Here is a 23,339-nt window from a genome sequence, read left to right on the forward strand (position 1 = left end):
AATATTCAAGGCAGTTTGAGCCCACACCGATCCATCACCCTTAACAGTCACTGTGGGACAGCGTGCGCATGTGTGTCAGCTTTCGCATGCATTGCCGTGTACTATCCTGCATTGGGAAGGTTGTGTAAGGATGTGTGTGTGTGTGTGTGTGTGCGTGTATGCCGTATTTCATCCAGTGTCCTATTGCCCCTGCAGTGTCCAATTAGTTCAGAGATACGTTCAATCATGTGGTTGACCAGCAGGTGTCTGGTTCTGTCGCAACCCCGAGCCAGAGAGCCACGTAAATAAGTTGGCAGAGGAGATGTGGAGACTTCTCAGCTGTTCTCTTCCCTCTGTTGCCACTATCACTGTGACGTCAGTGGCGAGGATGCCAGCAGCTTTCCTCATACATCACCCGGCATGCCCAGTGTTCCCAGGGCATTCTTCCTGTCAGAAAGGGACACAGTGCGTCCGGCAGCCAATTTACACCAGTCCCAAAGCGATGACCTCCACCGGCCTAAAGTAGACACCCTCTGTGTGTGCGTGTGTGTTTCCTTGTACGGCATACGGATTGTGTTTGAGGGGTTTTTGTGTGTGCATCTGTTTGGTGTTTGCTGTCGGGGCTGCTGTTTGTGTCGGAGTATGTGTGAGTAGGTGTGTGAAGCCGAGTGTCGGGGTGTGGAAGAAGGGGAGGCCCGGCCAGCCTCACATCTTTACCCAGGGATGCTTTTTTCTTTTCTTCAAGGCATTACTTTTGACTGAGAGCCAAATTTGCGTCCTAATAAAACAAGCTACGCAATTACCGCTTTACCACCCAGTAGCCGAGGCCTTTGAAATAGAAAATGCACAATCAAATAAAAGTAGGCCATGATAAATTAGATTAGAGACTTCAACTAAGGCGCTGTTGCAGCCCATTCATCATATCCAGACGCTTTACGGCCACAATACTGATGTTCTACTAAGATAGGCTGCTTTAGTTTACATCTGATATTGTAGCTCTCTTCACTCCACGCTCGCTCCCATTCTCCTCCCACTCTTTGTCTTCTTTTTAATGCCTTAACTTACTTTATCTACTCACATCTTTGTTCTGTTTCCTAAATGTCCTTCTCTTCTGTTCTATATTTCATGGTCTCTGGCTATTTCCCACCTCCCCTCCGGCTCCCTCTGCCATCTACATGATTTCTTTCATTTATACAATGCCTTCTTTTAATTTTCCATTTTTTTCCTCTTTCCCCTTCTTCTGCTCCTCTCCGCTGGAACACGCTCCAGTCTTTGTGTGCCCGGGCACGCTGCTGCGGCTCCAGGCGGCCAGCTCTCTGCAAGAGGCGGAGCACCAGGCGGGGGCGTGGTGTAAGGACCCCCTGCAGTCTGGGGACCGCCTCTACGTCATGCCCTGGACCCCCTATCGAACGGACATGCTGTATGAGTACGCCTCCTGGGAAGACTTCAAACAGAACCGGGCCACCACCACCTACAAGTGAGGGCGCCTCCCACTGTCCCGGATGATCAAATAGCATCTGTTGCCGTATTGATTTATTGGCTTTTGAAGTGGATATGGACGGTGACCCCACTGCGGTGTCAGCCTGGCTCACCGTGTGGCCATCGTGTAGGATCGTGTCACGACACTCATGCGGAGCAGATTAATTGATTCACTCAGCCCGATTCCTGCTCCACTCATGTGATTTCCCACCCGACAGGTTGCCCAACAGAGTTGACGGCACGGGGTTTGTGGTGTATGACGGCGCGGTCTTCTACAACAAGGAACGCACGCGGAACATCGTCAAGTATGACCTGCGCACGCGCATCAAGAGCGGCGAGGCCATCATCACAAACGCCAACTACCACGACACCTCGCCCTACCGCTGGGGAGGGAAATCGGACATCGACCTGGCTGTGGATGAGAACGGCCTCTGGGTGATCTACGCCACCGAGGCAAACAATGGACGACTGGTAGTGAGCCAGGTGGGAGAGCAGCGCCGCAGCGAAGGGGAGGAGATGTGTGTCATATCTCAATCTCATCTCAATGTGTCACATGTCATGTGTAACACATGGATGACTCACTATTGAAAAAATAGTGATGAAAAGATCTGCTAAGGGTCGAGCCCAAGTTAAATTTTATTTTAATATATGTTTTGTATTTGCAACACTAGTTTCTTTATGGCTGCAAACATTGTAGGATTAATGCTGGAAATATCACATGCTCAGTGTTGGTTCCTTTCAGGTTCTCTTCGATTTGTTGATTACTCTCAACTGCTCATAGGTGTGAATGTGAATGGTGGTTTCTGCCCCCCTGGGGATAGGCAGTGAAAGATAATGGGTGGATGGAAATGTGACATGTTTAGGTGTCTACTTAAACAATATGTGCAGCATTGTAAACTGATCTGATTACTTTGCGCTGCCTACTTGACAAAATCCTAACACGATCCATCTCTTCAAACCTTAAGACATCAATATTTTAATATCCATATGTTAAAGTTGCAATCAGACACTCCCAGTCCCATTAATATTCACTGTCTTTCTTTTTTGAAAGTATACAAGTTAAGCTATCCATCTAAAATATCAAACCCGGCATGAATAAGAAAGGGATCAATTTCATCATCAAGGAATATTTTTCGTTCTCGAAATGTTTTTGTTCTTTTTTCATACTTGCTACAAGCAAAGAAATATCTCTTCTCCAAAATGAAAGCTGAAAATGTAATTACTTTCTGAATTTGATTCCAATTCCTTATGAATCTAAATATTATTGTACAGAAGTATCATTGGCGCTGTTGTGAGCTTATGTGAACATGAGCAATAATGAAATGTTTCATCAAATAATTTAGTTTAATACACTTAAAACAGCATACGTCAAAATACGAAAAGGACCTAATCAAATACAAATAGACTTCCTCTTTTAGTAGAGAAGGCGTTTAAGGCAGAGTACATTAAGGACTCTTTCATCTTCCACGCTTGATGGATCCTACAATAAGCCGCGTTCATCCTCTCCCTCTTTGCCCCCTCAGGTGAACCCTTACACCCTGCGCTTCGAAGGCACCTGGGAGACGAGCTTCGACAAGAGGATGGCATCCAACGCCTTCATGGCGTGTGGCGTCCTCTACGCGGTTCGCTCCGTCTACCAGGACGACGACAGCGAATCGGGCGGCGACCTGGTGATGTACGCCTACAATACGAACCGAGCCCGCGAGGAGCCCGTCAACATCCCCTTCCCCAACCCCTACCAGTACATCTCGTCCGTGGACTACAACCCTCGGGACAACCAGCTCTATGTCTGGAACAACTACAACGTGCTGCGCTACCCGCTGGAGTTTGGACCGCCGGACCCCACCGTGGGTAAGGAGTGACCCCCCCGACTCCCCCCCCCCCCCCTCCCGCTGAGAACACACGGAAAACACACTGCAAAGTTTGTGACTCCTCATCCGGAATTCGTACCATCCATCCCTCAATCGTAGTTATACGGTAAATGGGTACCCTTGGGTACGCCCGCTGCAGCACTATCAACTTCTCATGTGTCGTGAATAATGAAAATTAGTTCCGAAACAACAAGGGGGGGGGAGGGGGGGGGGGGATAAAAAGCGGACACCTCACTGCATTTTGGCAGTCCATCACTATGAGAGGGAAGTTTGGATGTAGTGTAGTTCCAGATCTGAGCCCGTATGAAGCTTTATGGGCCAAGAGAGAGAAGAGCCAGAGACACGGGCAGCAACTTTCAGTAGTGCCTCTGCGTTTGATCAGCGAGGATTTTGTAGTTGTGATTTGTGGCTTTTATCTTCGCATTAGATTTTAGTTGTTAGTGATGGTGACTTCTCTGATACATTTGATCAATTATTTACTCCTCTCTGACTTGAGAAGAAGCGTTCTCTACCCCTCTTCCCCCGGCTTCTCTCATCTTTCTAGAAAGCAGGCTTTGAGAAAGTATTTGTCACCCCAATTATTGTCACGCTAACTTTTGAACTCGACTTCTGAAAGACATTTTAAGTCAACACGCATGTGTCCTTGACTCCTTTGGTATTTCTTGGCTTTGTCGTCGTCTCTCGCTGCTCACTAACAAATCCCTCACCTCCTCCTGTGTCTCTGTCTCCCTCTCACGCCGGGTCTCGTCTGGTCCCCCCCCCCCCCCCCCGCCCTGCTGGTGGTTACCTCAGGCCCGCTAACCACCACCCAAGTGACCACCACGCCTCCAGCCAAGTCCTTCACCTCCAGTGCCAGCCCGTCCACCGCCCGCCCCCTGGCGCCCACCTCGCGCCCGATCGGCTCCATCAACAAGCACCCGGATCTCCGCCCGATCACGGCCACGGTGCCCGTCACCCGCCGGCCGCCTCGCCCCCCTCAAGCCCCGGAGGACCACGTCTGTGAGGCCAAGCTGCTCCGCGGCGTCCGATGGCCCGCCACGCAGCGGGGGGAGACGGTAGACCGCCCGTGTCCCAAAGGGTCTTTAGGTGAGGACGTCTACGCCTGTGTGTGTGTGTGTGTGCATTTTCTTCATCTGCGTTAAGCAATCATTATCGTGTTAGCGTGCACCCGTGCCACGCGGGGGGTGGTTTTTTTTTGCGCTACATCTCTAAGCGTGAGCCCAAGCGATCAGCATGTTTGTGCGCCCGCGGTTGTTTTTTTCCACTCGTCCCGTGTCCCCCGCGTCGGTCCCAGCAGCGGTAACGTTCCCCCCCCCCCCCCCCGAGGACCCGCAGATGAAAGCCCGTCCTCCACATTCGAAAGGCTCATCTCCCAGAGAAACAGAGCTGATTGGAAGTGGCAAATAATGAAATGAAATTCTGGACAACAAAGGCTTCACCTTCATACCCGTTTTCTACAGTCCTCTAAACACACAGCTCGGTCTCCCCCGACAACGCCTTTTTGCCATTTTCTATATGTTCTCTCTGGGAACAGCAGAAGCATTAAATTAGCGGCTGGCATAATTGCCGCATCTTGGCAGAGCCGTGGTTGATGGAGAGTAGAGAGTAGAAAGAAAAGCCGGGGACAGGAGGGAAAAAACCCCCCCACCAACATTAGGAGGGAGAGAAGAAGGCGGTATGAAAAAGCAACGCCACATCTGCTCTTATCCCTTTGCAACTGTGAGGCGCTGCGCTTTGTCTGTCATCTCTTCCGTTCCGTACCTCTCATTCTCTCTCTCTCTCTCTCTCTCTCTCTCTCTCTCTCTCGCTGTGGTCTTTCATCTCCTCTTTTCCCAGCCTTGTCTTTGTGACTTGGCGTGGGTTATTTGTGTTAGACCCATTCTCTGGTTTTATCCCTGCGTGGTGTCCTTTCTCTGAACCCACGGAACAAGAGAAATCACACTGGAAATGAGAGTTGGTGGAGGGTGCTTCACATTAGGTGTTTTCATTTCACAGTGAGGTATCATGTCTTTTGGAGTGTGCGTTTGTGTGTATCAGTGGGCACACATTTAATAACATGTGGTACGTCTGCATGTATTGCTTTTAAACCTTTTCCTTTTAGCACAACATGCGCTCCGCTGTCTTCTTCCTCCATTTCGCTTGCCGCACAACACTCCATTATTGAACCATTTCCACTTGTAACCCATTTTTACTCTACCTCCTTCTTACCTCTTATCTTCAAACACTTTGCATTTTTAAAATTCATTTCATTTCATTTTTCTTAGGTAGAGAAAATAATTCGATCACACCTTTTTTTTTTGCTCATTCTTCTCCTTCACACTGTCCTCTTTAATTGCATACTCCTAATGCTTATTATCTCTCCATTACTTCCTTCTCCTCTCTCTGTCTAAATGTCCCCAGGCATTGCTTCGTTCCACTGCATGGTCGAGCAGGTCATGTGGAACCCGCGGGGTCCCGACCTGAGTAACTGCACCTCCCCGTGGGTCAACCAGGTGGCCCAGAAGGTGAGACCTGGAGCCGTGCACCTCAGCCAAGGGTCCGTCCCCGTCCTTTGCCCCACCGCCCCGACCACCCTCCCTGTCCACCTCCACACAGGCATTAACATATCTCCAAGGCTGGCCTGATTAAAACAGACTCATTTCAACTGGCCCTTCATTACAAGGCATTCGCTCTTGATACTTAATTAACTCTCTTTTGTTCCGGAAAACACTCTAATCACAGTTGGTTAATTTAAAAAAAAAAAGAGAAAAAAGTCAGGCTCATTGCCTCGCAGCGTGCAAAGTACTCCCCCATTTAAATTTCTCATATAATAATAGTCTCATATATTAGACTACACCGGTGCAGTGGCTAAACATCATGATTTTACCTGAGCTCACGGACACACGTTTAAATGTGAACTTAAGGTTAAATCTGTTTAAGCCATGCCTATCCTTGATCGGCTCTGTCAAAGTTTTCTTTTTAGTTTGTCCATGTGCTTTGAAGGGAAGGCAGAATCACAGTGGATCCATAATACATTCGCCTTTGGTAAAAATCATTTGGGTGGGATTTGCAAGTCAAATAGCACGAGGGAGCATACAAAGTTCACAAAGATTCATATTTCTCCTTTACAACGATGCAAGAGTTTTCCCACCGCTTTAAATATTGACTCACGTAATAAAGCTGCTCGGCTCTATTACCGACGCGCCGCCTCCGTATAAAACATGCATGCACTTGCGGTGCGGTCACTTGCAGATTAAAAGCGGCGAGAACGCGGCCAACATAGCAGGAGAGCTAGTGAACCACACGCGGGGTCGGATCCAGGCCGGAGATGTCAGCTCGTCGGTGCGACTGATCGAGCAGCTGCTGGACATACTGGATGCCCAGCTTCAGGCCCTGAGGCCCGCCAACAAGGAGTCCGCGGCGCGAAACTACAACAAGGTAGAGCAAAGTGTAAACACACGCATGAGCATGTTTAATTCGATGCATTAGAAAAGGGGTGACAAGGTTAATGCGAATTTACCCCCCCCCCCGAGTGCACATGAAAGGACGAGTGACTTTTCAATTTACGCAATTTCTTTTATTATTATATATTTTTTTGTTTAGCTGTTTTAATCCATGCTTTGTTTCCTACCTCCCAGCTCCAGAAGCGAGAGCGGACCTGTCGGGCCTACATCCAGGTAGCTTTTCTCTTTTCTCTTCCCTGCTTTACATGCCGGTGGAGTAGGACTGCTGTGCGACTCAGAATAAGTGGGAGAAGATAAATCCTCGGCTAGACTGGGTTTGAGGATGAGATTCCTATGGCTCAGTGCTCTGTATTTTGACTGATATTGCCTTTGGAAACATCACTTGCAGAATGTCTTGCTTATTCCCCCAAAGAGCAGTGAGAGCAGCTTTTGGTATAACTCTGAGCAGGGAAAGCTAATTGGTACTTTCTTCCAATTGATCATGGCGTATTTTAAATAGGTCATCTGTGGTTGACGTAATCTTAGCTCGCTCGGACTATTATTGTGCCTAAATGTATAATATCGGCCTTTCGTCACTGCACTGCACACAAAGGTACAATGTCTGTGGCTGTGGGGAAAATCAAAAATCGACCGTAGTCCTGTGTGAAAGGCCACAGGTTGTGTTACTACACCATCCTTTTCTTTGGTTTGGGGAGAAAGATGTAACGCATCATGAAATGCCTCGCGCGTGCCTCTCTGCGATGATAAAACGCGGTGCCCTGCGGCGCGACGTCTGCCGTGTGTCTCGAACCTGTCTGCAGCGTACTGCAACATGACACCACATCCTCCCAGCTCTGTTAGTGCAGGATGGATTTAAGAGCTGCTGTGTAGTGTGTAACTGACCAGTGTTCTTTTCTGTCAGCCGTACCATTCAGAAGATGAACCCCCCCCCCCCCCACCACGTCTTTGTCTTTTCTATCCGACAGAGCGCATTCGGATGCCCGTTTCATTTTGTTAACAGCGATGCTCTTTATTCTGTGCAGCAGTCAATCCTTCATTTTGAGAGGCCTGAGCAAGAGTATTACATGATTCATCAAGCAGGCTACTGCAATAAATTGGATGGCTGATGCAACCATCAAAATTGCCATTAAATGAATTGTAAGTGTGAAATAGAAAAGTAATATCTCTGACATAGCACAGTAATAAATGTAGTGTGGAGGAATGGTGAGTGTCTCGGATATTACAGTAAAATTGTGGTGACTTTAACGCGTAAAAGTGGGAGTTATTGCAGAGTGCGCGTGATAAACAAATCAAGCACCCAGTTATGAAAACTAGATTAATTACCTGATTAATAACCAACATCACTTCCCAAAAACTGAGAACAGGTTGTCTCCAGAGTGTCAAGTAATTAGCTATTACTTCTGACACGTTTTTTCATTCTCTTTACACTTGCATACCGAAACAAAAACAATAAGTGTTTAAACCAAGGGATTGTTTTGTCCCCTCTTGTGCAGTAGAGTATGTTACTTACAATTAAAAAATCCCAGGGGACTAAGAAATAGCTCAGAAACATTAGAGCTATTACTTCCCAAATTACACAAGGACGACAACAACAAAAAAACATCCGTGTTTGGGGGCGTTTGAATGTATTTTAAATATTCACGTCCTATCTGAAACTACAATAAACCGATTCATTCGTTATCGGTTGGATTCCACTTTGTTTCGTTCCCTTCCCTTCGCACACTCCTCTGAGTTTGGTGTACCTTTTTGTTTTAAAGCGCTCTCGGTAATAGCAAAGAATGCCGTGTCTCTCCTGCATGTGCCAGGCGGTGGTGCAGACGGTGGACAACCTGCTGCGTCCTGAGGCCCTGGAGTCGTGGCAGGACATGAACGCCACAGAGCAGGCGCACACGGCCACCATGCTACTGGACGTGCTGGAAAAGGGAGCTTTCCTGCTGGCCAACAACATGTATGGCAACCGGTTTTCTGACAGAGCGCCCAGCATTGGTAAGAAAACATCCTTGATGGTGTGTTGATTATAGGGAATTCATGAATGAACCCCAGTTTGTGGAAATAAACCTCCAAGCTATAAAAATCTACATTTCTTGTGTTATTTATTTTGCATATTTCACGTCCTCTTTTGACTTATTCTGCATGCTGTGTTTCCACCGCCAGATCTGGAGGTGCACGTCCTGAACACGGAGATGGACCTGCAGGACTTGTCCTTCCCACAGAATTACGGCAGCGACAGCAGCATCCAGCTTTCAGCTTCCACTATCAAACAGTACAGCCGCAACGGTCAGCACCGCCCCGTGTGCCGCTCTGTCATGTTTCCATTTCATGCCAACTTTAAGCAATCTGCATGCAGTTGACTAAATTATTGGTTCATAATAATAGGCTAATCAGATTAGCAAAAGTGCTGAGACAATTTCGTTTTCTTGATGGTTTCTTAACAGCAGTCTTAATAGAATCGCTGGGAAGGCGTGTAGATTACAATCGGCCCCAGTCTGACGGAGCAATCTCAGCACTCCCTCTCTGCCCCCCCCCCACTCCCCACACGGTCCATCCCCATCTTATCCCCCCTCTCTCATCTCTCCTGTTTTCTAACCCCCCACTGCTGCCGCTTCCCCCACCCCCCCCTCCCCCCCCTCCCTCCCCTCTTCCCGCCGCCCCTCGTCCCAAACCCCTTTCTGTTTTCCGTCTCCGCTCGGCTCTGCAGTGGGAACGAGATTAGAATGATTGAAACAAACGCACATGAAATATTCATATGGAATAATAAGTGATCTGTGAATGCTTGAGGGATGAATGTTCCATTGCCCTCCACATTAAATCTCGCTCTCTTCCACCAGTCAAAATGAAACGGTCCTTACCATCATTCTAACCTTCACTAACTCTCTCTCTCTGTCTCCCTCTCGCTCATCCTGTCACTCCCCACTCTCTATCTCTGTCACTCTTACTGCCATTACCATATTATGCCCCCATTTCTGTATTTGGTCTTTTTTTCCCCCTCCCCTCCTCCTCCCTTTATCGGCCTGTCTGCATCTCCCTTTTCTAATAACGTCCGCCTTTTCTTCTCTTGCTATTCCCTTCACTCGCTTTCTCTTCATCTTTCCGTGCTGCTCTCTCTCTCTCTCTCTCTCTCTCTCTCCTCCTCCTGTGCAGGACAAGTCAAGGTGGTGTTCATTCTGTATAAAAACTTGGGATCCTTCCTGTCTACCGAGAACGCCACGGTGAAGATGGAAGTGGACGGGCCGAGCCTCGACAAGAAGCGCCTGGCGGTCAACTCCCACGTCATCGCCGCCTCCATCAACAAGGAGTCCAGCAGGGTGTTCCTCATAGAGCCGGTGGTCTTCACTCTCAAACACCTACAGGTGGCTCAATGCAGTCCATGATATACACTTCATTCTCACCATTCTCATGAACTTCGATTTAAACAATATGCCATGTAATGGGTTTTTTTTTACAGCCGGAGAACTATAACACCCCGAATTGTTCCTTCTGGAACTACTCGGAGCGCTCCATGACGGGCCAGTGGTCGTCGCAGGGCTGCAAGCTGTTGCACACCAACAACACACACACCACCTGCTCCTGCAGCCACCTCACCAACTTCGCCGTGCTCATGGCTCGCAGCGAGCCCGATGTGAGTACGCGTCGGGGCGTGGCAGGCGGCTAATTTATGCGGACGCTCACTCGCGCGAGCGTTAGCGCTCACACGCGTGCACATTAACGTGCCGTCTCAAGGCTGACAAGCTCTTTGTTTTGAATTTCCTATTTTTCAACTTCGACATTCAAGGAGGCACCTGCTTAGAAATTCATGTCCCGCTACTTCTAGCTGACATTCACATGAATTTGAATGTTATGTCTTTTTTTTCAGGACATCTTGTCTCTACACTTTAGCTCCTTGCATATATTTACAAATATTAAATGAAACTATTTTTCTCCCCCCCCCCCTTTTTGTTTCTTCCTTCCACTATCCTCCCATTTATCTTTGTACTCATCATGTCCCATCCCCCTGTCTTGCCCTATGTATTTTTCCCACTCTGTATTTGTGTCTCCCTGCCCTCTGTTTTTACCCCCTTCCCCTCCACCCTCTCAAACCCCGTCCTCGTGACCCCCCCCCCCCGATCCCCCCCCCCCCCCCCCCCCCCCCCGCCCCCCCCCCGGACCTCAGTACCAGGAGCGAATGCACGAACTGATCCTGTTTGTGATCACCTGGGTGGGGATCGTCATCTCCCTCGTGTGTCTAGCCATCTGCATCTCCACGTTCTGCTTCCTGCGGGGACTGCAGACTGACCGCAACACCATCCACAAGAACCTCTGCATCAATCTCTTCATCGCCGAGCTGCTCTTCCTCATCGGCATCGACAAGACGGAATACCATGTGAGTACCCACCCGACTGACAGATGTTGGGGTTTTAGTCCGGTCAGTTTCTTATTTGTCAGCTCGACAATAATTTCCATTATTAAATTCCAACATTTCAATCCTCCTCTTCCTCTTCTCTCTCCACTCTCCCCTTTTGTGCCTTCTTCAGATTGCTTGTCCCATCTTTGCTGGCCTTCTGCATTTCTTCTTCTTGGCTGCCTTCTCCTGGATGTGTCTGGAGGGTGTGCAACTCTATCTCATGCTGGTGGAGGTCTTTGAGAGCGAGTACTCCCGCAAAAAGTACTACTATCTGTGTGGTTACTGCTTCCCCGCACTGGTGGTGGGCATCTCGGCGGCCATAGACTACAGAAGCTATGGGACCAAGAAAGCGTACGTGTGAAGATGGGTCTTTTGCACTTGCAGATTGAGAAGTAGGATTATGTTATTCCCCCAGCTGGAAATGTAATACGCAGCAGTGCTGTGTGAACGGCTCTTGCACCTCCCTGCGGACTGGCTTTTCTGAGCACACTTCGCCAAAGCCTGATGATTAGCCTTCATAAAATAATCCGCTGAGACGGGGAAATAGTGTGCGCATGCCCGCCTGTGTGTGTCTGAGTGTGTGTCGGTGAGCTTCGTTGTGTGTAACGCTGTCTCCTCCTTTGTGCCACTCCAGATGCTGGCTGCGAGTGGATAACTACTTCATCTGGAGCTTCATTGGACCCGTTTCGTTTGTTATTATGGTATTAGCTTTACTGTCAGTGATATTTCCCTCTCTATTTGGTTTGACCGAGTATTTCACCGTGCTTGCTTTATGAGGTTATTAATGTTTGAAAGGCAGTACTTGTTGGTGCAGGCTGTAAAGGTTTCTGACACATGTATGTGATTCTTCCCGTCTTCCACCCTTAGCTCAACCTCATCTTCCTCATGATCACTTTACACAAGATGATACGCAACTCTTCAGCACTCAAACCTGACTCCAGTCGTCTGGATAACATCAGGTCGGTGCTAATTGTTCAATCACTTAAAAAAAAAATCAACCCGACTTTCAGAGGGATTCCGAATGTAATCAGTAACTCTGTTTTACTCCATCAGGTCGTGGGCTCTGGGGGCCGTCGCTCTGCTGTTCCTGCTGGGAATGACGTGGGCTTTTGGTCTGCTCTTCATCAACGAGAACACGGTAATCATGGCCTACCTCTTCACCACCTTCAACGCCTTCCAGGGGATGTTCATCTTCATCTTCCACTGCGCGCTGCAGAAGAAGGTAACAATGCGAGACCTGTGTTTGCAAAGTAAACAAAGTGTCTGCGCGTAAAAGGGACTTTTTAAAAGCCTGCCCCGTGTGCCGTGGTTTTAATGTGTCTGTACAGGTCCATAAGGAGTACAGCAAGTGTCTGCGTCACTCCTACTGCTGCAGCCGCACCTCCACCACCAGCTCCCACGGCTCCCTGAAGAACTCGGGCCTACGTGCCAACAACCGCTACTACAGCGGCAGCCAAGCTCGCCACGCAGCCGTCCACCGACAGGTGCGTGAAAGACAGGCCCACATTCGTTAAGGATGGCCCAGCACCGAGCAGCGGGCACAGGGCGCAGGTGTGTCTTTGAAACTGCTTGGCCAACGCGAGACATTAGTCAGAGCAGTGCCGGCGGCGTTGTAAAATTGTAATTTTTTTCAACAAATGAAAAAAATTGACGACATGATTTCAATGGAAATCCGCCGCCCGGACTCTTGATACAATCTGACTTTTCTTAGAAAAAGGGTGTTAAAAGAAAGATTAAATGTAACAGCTTTTGGAAAGAATGAACATTTCCTTCCCCGCTGCTTTATTTTCCCCAGGTTTTAGAAAGGTTTCTTATGTAAGATTCTAGAGTACAACATGAGTGCACCTGATCAATACAAACGACTCACCGATTACTTAAATGACTTTTCACCACACAGCCAAATTGTATTCATTGGCCAACGGCAAGTGAACCAGTATTTTCACAAAACATTTTGTTCTCGGTGACGGAGCAGAAGTCAGATCGTAATCGATTTTGTCGTCAGTTTCAACTTTTATGTTTCCACCCATTACTAGTACGTGACTCCTCAATAAACATATCTTCATTCATGAGACTGTAGTATGTAGTACATATTGACACATCAGGAAATACTGTGCACTCTGGCATATTGCTCTATGACACATACTGTACACACACACACACACACACACACACACACACACACACACACACACATTGACAGTTAATCCTCACAATCAACAAACAAGCTTCCACACTTTTGTTCCAAAGAACAATCGTATTGGCAGCTGCAATCATGTCTTACACATCTCCTGTTTATTACCCCCCCCCCATTACATGACATGGCTGTGCGCCTCTTTATCCGACGTCTCACTCTCTTTGTCGGCCGTGTTTGCCTATTGTTCTGCGCGGATTAGGGGCGGGCGCCACGGTTTTGATTACAGCTGCCCCACTGAGTTACAAAGTGTCCCCGTTGCGTTGCTATATTTAACGCGTTGTGTGTTTGCCGCCACTCACCGAGCTCTGCTCCTTCTTCCAGAGTCGGATCCGCAGGATGTGGAACGACACGGTTCGAAAGCAGACGGAATCGTCTTTCATGGCTGGAGACATCAATAGCACCCCGACGCTGAACCGCGGTGAGGCCTCCTTCTAGCGCTGCTCTACTCCCCCCCCCCCCCCCCCAGTGTTGAGCTGCACACGCCTAAACGCGCACTCATGGAGACTTGTTGAACAAGGAGGAATAGGGCACACGGCCAAGGCAAAGCACCGTTATTCAGTGTGAAATAAGCACGTGTGACGGGATGATTAAATAATAATGTTGCCACTCCTGGTGTATTAAGGTCAGCTGATGATTCAGATCACTTTACGGCCAGAAAGGCAGCCAGAAAAATATCCGTTAGCAGCAGTAAGGGGCTTGAATCAGGAACATTTATTGGCAAAGTATGTTAGACATACAAGTAAATTGACTTGACATGGCGGATGGTGCATAGCATCAGACACCAAGAGAAATAATATGATTTGGCCAAATCATGTCACATCCATCACAGGGTGTTGTTCATTTTAACAACTTTCCATGATAACCAGAATTTTTTTACAGCAAGTTGTGATAGAAAATTTCTTTACTACATTTTCTAGAGCCTCATGTGCAGATTTTTTTCCTTTTTTATTATTTCCATTTTTTGACGATATTTCTAGCGCGCTAGCTCCTGGTATAACAGTTTATCATCTCAAGTGTATGGGAGATTGACTCTGGCACAACAACACAACAAGAGGACAGGTTCTATGCGTAACTTCACCTCCCCGTTAGAAGGGATTTATGTTCTCTCACCATGATGATATAAGCGCGGCTATAACAGAATTTCCCATGTTGTGATTCATCGCTATATAGAAAAATATTGTTATAGCTGCTTAGTTAACCCGAGATTAGCACTAATAGTTTGAACTCTGTCCTCTCAGCCTTTTCATATTGCCATGGGATCAATTGCATCCATCTGCTATTTGCCTGAATGCGGTGACGCATGCCCTCCCCTCACAGCACATGAGCAGCACTGGCAATTATTCAAGAAAAGTGAAAAAGTCACCGCCTGTCTCAGCCTCGGCAACCGGTGGCGTCACCGCTGCAGCCGTCAGTGATAGCGAGACGCCCGAGGTTTGCTCAGGTTCCTGGTCGGGGGGGGGGGGGGGGGGGGGATGGGGGGACGGTGTTGATGATGGCAACAGAGCCTTTCGCTAAATCAGCCGTCACTCTCTATGCTAATTTCATCAATTTTGTTTTTAATGAACTGATTAGCGTGTGAATGAACAGGGGATAATTATTCTAATTGAAGGCAGCGTCAGGAGCAAGGCAGGGGGTGAGGAAGGGTGAGCTATGAGTGGGCTGCACGGGGTAGGGGGTGCATGTATCTATAGATAGTGTGTGTGTGTGTGTGTGTGTGTGTGTGTGTGTGTGTGTGTACGTGCAGGGCAGTTTCCGGTGCTTTTCGTCACAACAGAGCAATCACCACACAATGCGCATCCTTCCATGTTGTGCTGTCAAACACAAGCAACTGTTATTTTTTCGTTCCTCTGAAAAAAGTTGACAGAAAATGAAAGACGAACGGGGGCACTGGAGGGAGAGAGGGAGGGAGGCAGGGAGGGAGTCGTTATCGTGGAGGAGTAATTAAAGAGGCCAAATTTGGAGAAGAGACACTGCGTTGCTAAAACTGGCATCCTGGATCATTTTGATTTCTCCACTTCAATACTTTAGGAACCGCAATTTCTTCCTGAGTAAAGTAATGTGTCCAGAACACCAATATACACACACACACACACACACACACACACAGCCTCCTATGATTCCCTGTGCCCTACTTTCTCGCTTAAAGATAGTTCCTTTTATTTTCTACGAGATATTCCTATGAGGTACACATGGGCAGCTAATCCCGGCTAATTTGGTGCTGTTTGTAACTATCCTGGCACAAGGAACTGAGGAAATGTGGTTGTCAAGACAGAATAGAAGGAGAGGGGGTTTGTGGCACATGCCAGAAAGATGGACAGCAGAAGTGTAAGAGGAGGGAAAATTACAAATAAATTAGCTGTGTGTGAGCTGTGTGTGAGCCCATATTTTTTTATTTTTAGAACTCCCTGCTCCCCTGCTATGTGATGAACGGTAGGCGTGAGACCTGAAGCTTGCACTTTGCCTGGGACGACTCTCCGTCATGCTGTCCTATTTTTAATTTCATGGCATTTCTGTTGGAGTTGCCTCAGGCTGGAGCCATACATGGGCATTATACAACATTCTGTGTGCCATTCTCTTGAATTATATTTGTCTTGTAGTGGCATTCACGTTGCACTGGGAAATTAACTGTGTTTCAATGGCTGCATCCCTAGACTGCGTAATGGCATGCATTACTGTTCTACCACATCTGACTTTATTGTCAAAGGGGAGAAAAAAATATAGTGGCAACGCTCCAAACAGCACCTTTCCCCTGCGATTGTATTTTTACTCAAAGGTTACAATAAACACTAGGGAGAACACTGTAAAATGCATTACTCCATAAAGCACTGGCATAACACATAACATAACAAATAACCCCATCTGAATAAACAGTAAATATTTTTATGATTCCAGATGTTGTTATCGAGACTGGCAACGTGAGTTTCCGAGCGTAACACCTATCTTGTGCTGTGTTTCTGCACGTGATTTCTTTGCCTGCGCCTGAGACGAAGATAAGAGCCTATTTCGGAGTGTTCATTTCTCAAATGTTTATGTGTTGCAGCGACCATGGGCAACCACCTTTTGACCAACCCGGTGTTACAGACCCGCACTGGCACCTCTCCTTACAACACTCTGCTGGCTGAGAGCTTCACACCCCCCTCACCTGGTGTCTTCAACTCTACCGGTTAGCTCCAAAACATTCCAGTCGCTTTGTGTGTGTGTGTGTGTGTGTGTGTGTGTGTGTGTGTGTGTGTGTGTGTGTGTGTGTGTGTGTGTGTGTGTGTGTGTGTGTGTGTGTGTGTGTGTGTGTGTGTGTACGTGTGAAAATAACATAACTAGTTGTCCTTAAGCCACTTTCACTGTCAGTTTGACTCATCACTGTATTTGAGTGCTCGTTATATTACACATGGATATAAATAAGATATGGCTAAAACATACTATTAGTTAGCCGGACAAATAACAAAGAAGGTGTGCTTAGTGTCACCAGTGAAGAACAAAAAAATCATGCAGTACACTAGTTTTTAATGTATTATTGGATTTTGTGCATAATTAGATTAATCACTGTTAATCACAGAAAAGCTTGCGATTAATCGAGTTATTGTTTTCATCTTTTCCCAGCATTACAACTAATACCCGACACCACTAAACCGGTTAAATAGGGAAAGTTAATTAATAATCTGCGGCTGTAACATATGTCTTTTTTTTCACTTCATCGAGAGGACGAAAAAGGCTTTAAATGAGTTTTTGTCATATTTTGCTTTCACATCCCCTCAAACAAATGGGAACAACACAACTTTGGGAGTACTGCAATATGAATTGAATGGTCGGTGATGTTGGGTACTGTGTAGATCTGCACCCCTTTTGAAGCTTGGAACTATTAAGCACAGCCCCTTTAAAAATGTGGCCCTAGATGTTATTTGACACAGTCCACGCGTCGATTCCTCTGGACAGAGGTGTGACTGGTTTTGTTTTAGAAGGCGTCCCTGTTTAGTGCTCTCCTGGGTTTCTCTAAGAAGGTCCTCTCCACAAAGAAGCTGGTATAAAGAACAGCTACAGACATTTTATTGCTTTGGGTTTACAGCCTGCCGCAGATCAGTCAGTCAGAAAGCTCCTTCAGACGGTCAAACTCGGCTTTCATTTGTATAGCGATGCTTTTAAGAACATTTCATATATATTATTATATATATATATATATATATATATATATATATATATTATTTCCACTCGTTGCTGACGTGACCTGTGTTCGGATCTCTTTTGTGAGTTCCTTACAAAGCATGCATCTGATCCACAATGTTTCCTAGATTTCCAGAGCTATTTCATGGACTTTGGCTGATTCTGTTTCCATGGCAATCTGAGGACTGATATGGGCCATGACTTTGTCCTGCATCAGTAGAGCTGTTGGTGAATTGGTGAATTCCCAGTAGTCTCATTCATCATCTCCACGCTGTTGCTGCTACAGGAGAAGAACACGCACAGAAAGAGAAAAAATAAAAGGATCAATAAATACTACCAATCATATAATCTCAACATTCCTTTTTGGCATACATCTTTTAGCTTTAGCTGTGTTTGTTTGTTTGTTTGTTTGTCTGTGTGTGTGTGTGTGTGTGTGCGTGCAAGTGCCCGTTTATGTGTTTGTTTTTCAGACTTTGTTGCTAGACAGAGCCAAACAGCGCTTACAAACTAACCAGCCATCTGCTGAGATCTCAAATCTTCATGAGAAAAGCCACAAATTGATTTAGAAGTTTTGCTACAGCTGCCAGAACCATCTCAAGGACATTTGTATGTGTGTGTGTGTGTGTGTGTGTGTGTGTGTGTGTGTGTGTGTGTGTGCGTGCGTTTAAGAGGTTCCCCTTAAAACAGCCTGTTGGCCATGAGTCATCGCTGCATCCCTACTCCTCACTTTTGAGGCGTATACCGCTGAATGTTTTGGTAATTGCTCCACTACAGTACTAATATTCACTCGGTAACGGAGAGCTATGAATGCGTGTGTTGCTGGATGAGTTTTCATCCGCAGTGTATCATGTCTAGTGTCTGAGGACTGAAATTTAAGGCGGCGTTTCTGTTAAATATTTTAAAACCTCTCTGTACAATGCGTCAAGCCTGATGGCCAAGGGCTTGGCAGCCAAGACATTTTTAGAAGAGAGTGGGAGAGGAAGTAGGGAGAGCACTTCATTAGAATGTCTAATTACCCACACCACTGGTGAAGAACTCCGATTTGAAGACATGCATGAAAATGAAAAAAAATATCACTAACTTTCCTGAAGGCTGGGGCTTTTGGCTTTAACATCTGATGGTTATTTGGTAGCAAAAGTGCAGCATCTGTGGTGTGTTAAAAGAAAGTCGGGACATGAACGTATCTACTGCTGTACGTACCTCTTTTTTTAATGAATTATGTGGAGTATCACTGCCGGTGGTAAATAAATACCCAGAGTATTTTCTTCTGCGTAGATGTAAATGTGGAAGGAATATAGTGTCAAACAAACAGATCCAAATTTGCATAAATCAGAGTTAATGTGACCGTGCATGTGATAGTGCACGTGGTAAGAGTTGGAGGGTTTGATATTTAGACTGAAACAGACCGAGAGAAAAGAAAAGTGGCCGATGGAGAAGGGTATTTTTTATTCCGTTCATGGTCCCTTTTAAATGTCTTAATAATGAATAAATCAACCTAATGTTACACCATTAAAGAATACTTACTGACTAGTGTCTCTCATTTTATTCACTCCACATGACTTTCTCTGGGACTCAAAGGAACCTTCCGTGATCCAAGTAAGTGAAGGTTCACGTCATTTAATGATATTTATTCTTCTTACCGACACGTTCCTTTGACTGCACCATAATAACAGCAAAAAACCCTCCGTCTCCTGTGTCTCTCCTAACTTGTGTTTGGGTCCAGAGAGCACGTTGTCAAAGGCCCGCGACCCCTGCGGGATGGAAACCCTGCCCCTGAATGGCAACTTCAACAACAGCTACTCTCTGCGCAGCGGCCCGGGGGGCGCGGGCGGAGGCAGCTGTGACTTCCTCGGCGGTGGGGGCGGAGACAGTCCCCCGCCCCTCCTCCATCCCCGCGGCTCGGAGGCACTCGGGGGCGGAGGCGTCCGCCGAAACCTCTCCGACGCCGCCGCCTTCGAAAAGATGATCATCTCTGAGCTCGTGCACAACAACCTGAGAGGAGGAGGCGGCGGCGGCGGCGGCGGAGGGGGCGGCGGAGGGGACGCGGCGGACCGGGCGTGCGGCAGCCTGGCCAGGGGGCCCCGTCCCCACGGCGGGGTCGGGCGGGGCGCGCCGGGGGCCGGGCCCGAGCTGTCCATGAGCACGGATGAAGACGAGGACTTCCTGAGGGAGGGGCGGCAGCGCACCCCGCAGGATGTGGAGCTGCTCTACAAGGCCCTGGAGGAGCCCCTGCTGTTGCAGCGGGCCCAGTCCGTCCTCTACCAAAGCGACCCCGAGGAGTCAGAGAGCTACGCCGCCGACCTCACTGAGAGCCTCGGCCACAGCGCCACCAGCGGCCAGAGCGCCGGCGGGCAGGCGGGCGGGCGGGCGCCCGACTCCCCGGCGCGTGACTCCCTGTACACCAGCATCACCAACCTGCGAGACTCGCCGTACCCCGACAGCAGCCCCGAGCCCCTGGAGGTGGTGCCCCGTTCGGCCCAGCCCCCCGAGGAGCTGTACTACAGCTCGGGGAGGCCCGCCCTGGGATCCCGCGGGGCACCCATGCAGACCTTCTACCAGGCTCCGCCCCGGAGACCGAGCGGGGAGGGACACCAGGCGCCGGAGCCTGCCCACAGTGAGGGAGACGGACAGATGCAGCTGGTCACCAGCCTGTGACTGGAGCCCGGAGGAGGAAGTCGGAGACTAATGTGATGGCCAAGAGCCTGCCTCGTGCTCGTGTCTCTCCTCTCTCTGCTTGTTTGGTTGCCTTTCTTTGTCTTGACTTTTATTTCGCTAACAAATGAGCGGAGGGACGTTCAGGGGGGAGTCGTGGCTGACTCTGCAGAATCAGCCTTCAGCCTTTATCCTGAACCCTGCCTCGTCTCACCGAGATGAGGTGATGGGTATTTTTCTGCGGAGCATTCAGTCGGCCGCCAAACCCGTCCTTCCCAGTTCCTTTGGTACCCTAAGACCAAGTCCAGCACTCTGAATGTACCGATCCACCCACTTTACCATCACATATTTCAAAACTTTAAAACTCTGTCAATGTTTTTTATGTAATTTCTCTTCAGACCTGCTTCATGAGATGGAAATATAATTTTATATTTAGTCCTATTTCCCTTTCGTACCATCCACAGGTCTTTTTGGATGAATCATTTTGATCGGAGTAGTTAGCGTTGGAGACAAGGAATATAGTACACTATTATAACCTAAAATATGTCTCACGGAAAGCTCTTCATTGTTGCCAAAAATATCATTTATTGAGCCAGAAGCGAAACTAGAGCGTTCAAAAGGCGAACAAAAACACACACACACACACACACGCTCACTCATCTGGAAGTACTCATTACTCAACGTCAAAAGTGAAAACAGTACTCCATCTAAGTAAAAAGGGAACAGGAGCCTTTGTTTCAAGCAGGCAGTGGGAGCAGATTCAGAGTAGTTGCCTTCGACTATGTACAGAAGTGGAGCAAAATTAGAGGCGAAGCCCCCGAGGAGCCGCTGCACCACCCTTCCAGAGCAGCATCACCTGCATCCATGAGACTGGCCAATCATCTCCACCGTTCTCTCTGGCTGTTTGCTTCAGGCTTTTAAAAAGTGAAATGACTGCCTTGCTATTGTTTTGAAGAAAGTATTCAATTTGTCGACTTTGGGTCTGCATCGTCTGGGGGCCGCAAAGGAGTCGGAGGACAGGTGTCGCGCCCCCCCCCCCCCCCCCCCTCCCCCCCCCCCGTACTTTGCTGTTAGAGCCTAGCCAGTCGAAGTGGACTTGTTTTCCTGTGTGTGGTTGTGACAAACAAGACTGTAAACACCGCAAACTCACTGGTCGACCAATTGGTAAAGCCGTGTACATAAGGAGCCACACATGAATCTACTTTATTCCTACTATGTAAATAAAGACACCAGATGATCAAAAGCAACAAAAAGTAACAAATACTATGAAAAATGACTTCTTGTACTGCAACAAACCAACAAAAGAAAAAAATAAAATGTTTTGGAGTTTGTGAACTGAATGATGAGCTCTCTCTCTCTCCCCAGTTGCTTGATCGCTCGCTCTCCTGCTCCTCTGTGCCTCCGGCGGGGAAAAAAAGGGAGAAAGGCAGAGAGAGAGAGAGACAGATGGAAATGTGTCGTAGATCTTATTTATACAAATTTTAAAAAAAGAAAACGAAAAAAATATCCCTGCACAGTTTTTATGTAAGATAATCCGTTCCATGTTGATAATGTTTGACCTTTGGCATTCCCAAGGTGGAATTTACAAAGGTTGAGGTGGGTGGGGGTTTAGGTGGAGGAGGTGGAGGGGGGGGGGGGGGGGGTTGAGGTGGGGGCGGGGGGGGTGTGAGGCAAGCAACAAAGATGTTGTCAAATGTCATTGTGTGCCTCACAGGCACCAAAGAGCATTGTGGGCGACCGGCAGCGTCCACAAAGTGATTCGGTTCGACCTCTTATTATTTGGAAGATATAAACAGATGACATGCGTTTAATAACATGGGTTTCAGCATGAATCACAATGACGTTTGTTTAGCTGTCAGAGAATATTGCATTTAGGACGGAATCAGCATTTATCCACATGACAGTTCATTCATTTCCTGTGTGAGTGTGAATGTATGAATGTGTCTGAATGGCCGATAGTGTGTGTGTTGAAGTGTCCTGTTGGTGCGCACCGTGTGTGTGTGTGTGTGTGTGTGTGTGTGTATGTGCCCGCACTTGAACGTTGTTTGTTTTTTTTTCCTTCTTCTGTGACTCGAATGCTCATGGGACACAAAGGGGATGCACACTTCTCCGACTCAAATGGAAGTTGCTCTTGCCGTGGCGTTTATAGGATGACGGGAGAAATCAGCCCGCCTGGGGGGAGGGGGGGGTGGGGGGGGGCGACGGACAATACACCGTGAAAATGACGAGCAGGGTTGATGGATCGAGGGGAGCATGTTTCCGATATGCCACCTTATGCAAGCGATACATTTGAGAAATTAGCTGTCAGGAGAGAGATGCTCACGAGGCTCCTTTCATCCAGCTGAAATCCCTCTGACCTTTAAAAAAAGCACTCAGAGTTTGCCTTCTTCTACGCTGCATTTGTTATGGTTTATTTATCCTTTAGGTATGTTATTTGAATATTTATTCACATTGATCTATTTTCGGCCTTGTTCTGTATTCTTTGGGAGGGTTTTCTTTCTTTTTTTTACTGTCTCCCTCGCAAACCTGCGCTTAGCGAAGAGCGCGGCCGGAAACGTGAGCAGAAAATAGATGCGTCCACTGCAGTGTGACATTTGGAGAGGGCCTGGCTGTCCCTCTTCTAAGAGAACCCAGAGGACGGCTTTTAACTCCGGCTCCGGAGGCCGAAAGAGCAAGAGGGAGTTAACGACAGATAAGGGAGAGGGATTACAAGGATACGCCACCGTTTATCCTTGTTATTCAAATCGCTTGTATGTGCCACAGACGACGTGAAGCTGGGGTCTGGCGGCTCGCCGGTGGGGGCGCCGCGGCGAGGCAGCGCTCACGGGGTCAAACGAGGACGACTGAATGTATTTTAACAAGCAGGACTGACGATGGAACAATTCAATCCACGGCGTAAGTGTTAATGGGGAACGCAAGACAGCCATCATCATCTTTATACCCATCATCATCATCATCATCATTAGCTCCATTCCTGCCTCATTGTATTTGACATAATGTGCTGATGCTGATATCTACTGCTCAGCCGGGACAGCTCCCCCCCCCCCCCCGGGGAGGGACATTGTTTAGACAGGCACTTCCCCTCGAGAGGAGGAATGTGCGTCACCTTGGGCCTGCTTCTCTCTTTTGTTCTTCTTCTTTTTTTTTTCCAGGACCTCTTTCCACCCTTGATTTCCCCCCCCGCT

At 47.9% G+C, this 23,339-nt stretch overlaps 1 protein-coding gene across 4 annotated transcripts in view; it reads left to right on the top strand.

Annotated features, from left to right (window-relative positions):
* The window catches only part of adgrl1a (adhesion G protein-coupled receptor L1a), an 81,044-nt gene extending 59,277 nt beyond the window's left edge, over window positions 1–21,767 (top strand). For 3 of the 4 annotated variants that reach the window (XM_037475574.2, XM_037475576.2, XM_062565944.1), the window contains 21 exons: window positions 1,249–1,456; window positions 1,677–1,941; window positions 2,982–3,309; window positions 4,122–4,415; window positions 5,730–5,833; window positions 6,561–6,746; window positions 6,947–6,985; window positions 8,578–8,758; window positions 8,927–9,049; window positions 9,914–10,122; window positions 10,218–10,391; window positions 10,923–11,132; window positions 11,284–11,504; window positions 11,788–11,854; window positions 12,021–12,112; window positions 12,207–12,375; window positions 12,482–12,637; window positions 13,669–13,765; window positions 16,388–16,510; window positions 19,081–19,098; window positions 19,226–21,767. In XM_037475574.2, coding sequence (XP_037331471.2) covers window positions 1,249–1,456; window positions 1,677–1,941; window positions 2,982–3,309; window positions 4,122–4,415; window positions 5,730–5,833; window positions 6,561–6,746; window positions 6,947–6,985; window positions 8,578–8,758; window positions 8,927–9,049; window positions 9,914–10,122; window positions 10,218–10,391; window positions 10,923–11,132; window positions 11,284–11,504; window positions 11,788–11,854; window positions 12,021–12,112; window positions 12,207–12,375; window positions 12,482–12,637; window positions 13,669–13,765; window positions 16,388–16,510; window positions 19,081–19,098; window positions 19,226–20,157 — 4,196 coding nt within the window. In that variant the 3' untranslated portion in view covers window positions 20,158–21,767. Of the gene's footprint in view, window positions 1–1,248; window positions 1,457–1,676; window positions 1,942–2,981; window positions 3,310–4,121; window positions 4,416–5,729; window positions 5,834–6,560; window positions 6,747–6,946; window positions 6,986–8,577; window positions 8,759–8,926; window positions 9,050–9,913; window positions 10,123–10,217; window positions 10,392–10,922; window positions 11,133–11,283; window positions 11,505–11,787; window positions 11,855–12,020; window positions 12,113–12,206; window positions 12,376–12,481; window positions 12,638–13,668; window positions 13,766–16,387; window positions 16,511–17,630; window positions 17,843–19,080; window positions 19,099–19,225 lie in introns of those variants that run through there. The other variant, XM_062565945.1, reaches the window with a different exon arrangement.
* Window positions 21,768–23,339: the final 1,572 nt, after the last annotated feature.

This window comes from Pungitius pungitius, chromosome 12, assembly GCF_949316345.1.
Source record: "Pungitius pungitius chromosome 12, fPunPun2.1, whole genome shotgun sequence".
Classification (NCBI taxonomy): domain Eukaryota; kingdom Metazoa; phylum Chordata; class Actinopteri; order Perciformes; family Gasterosteidae; genus Pungitius; species Pungitius pungitius.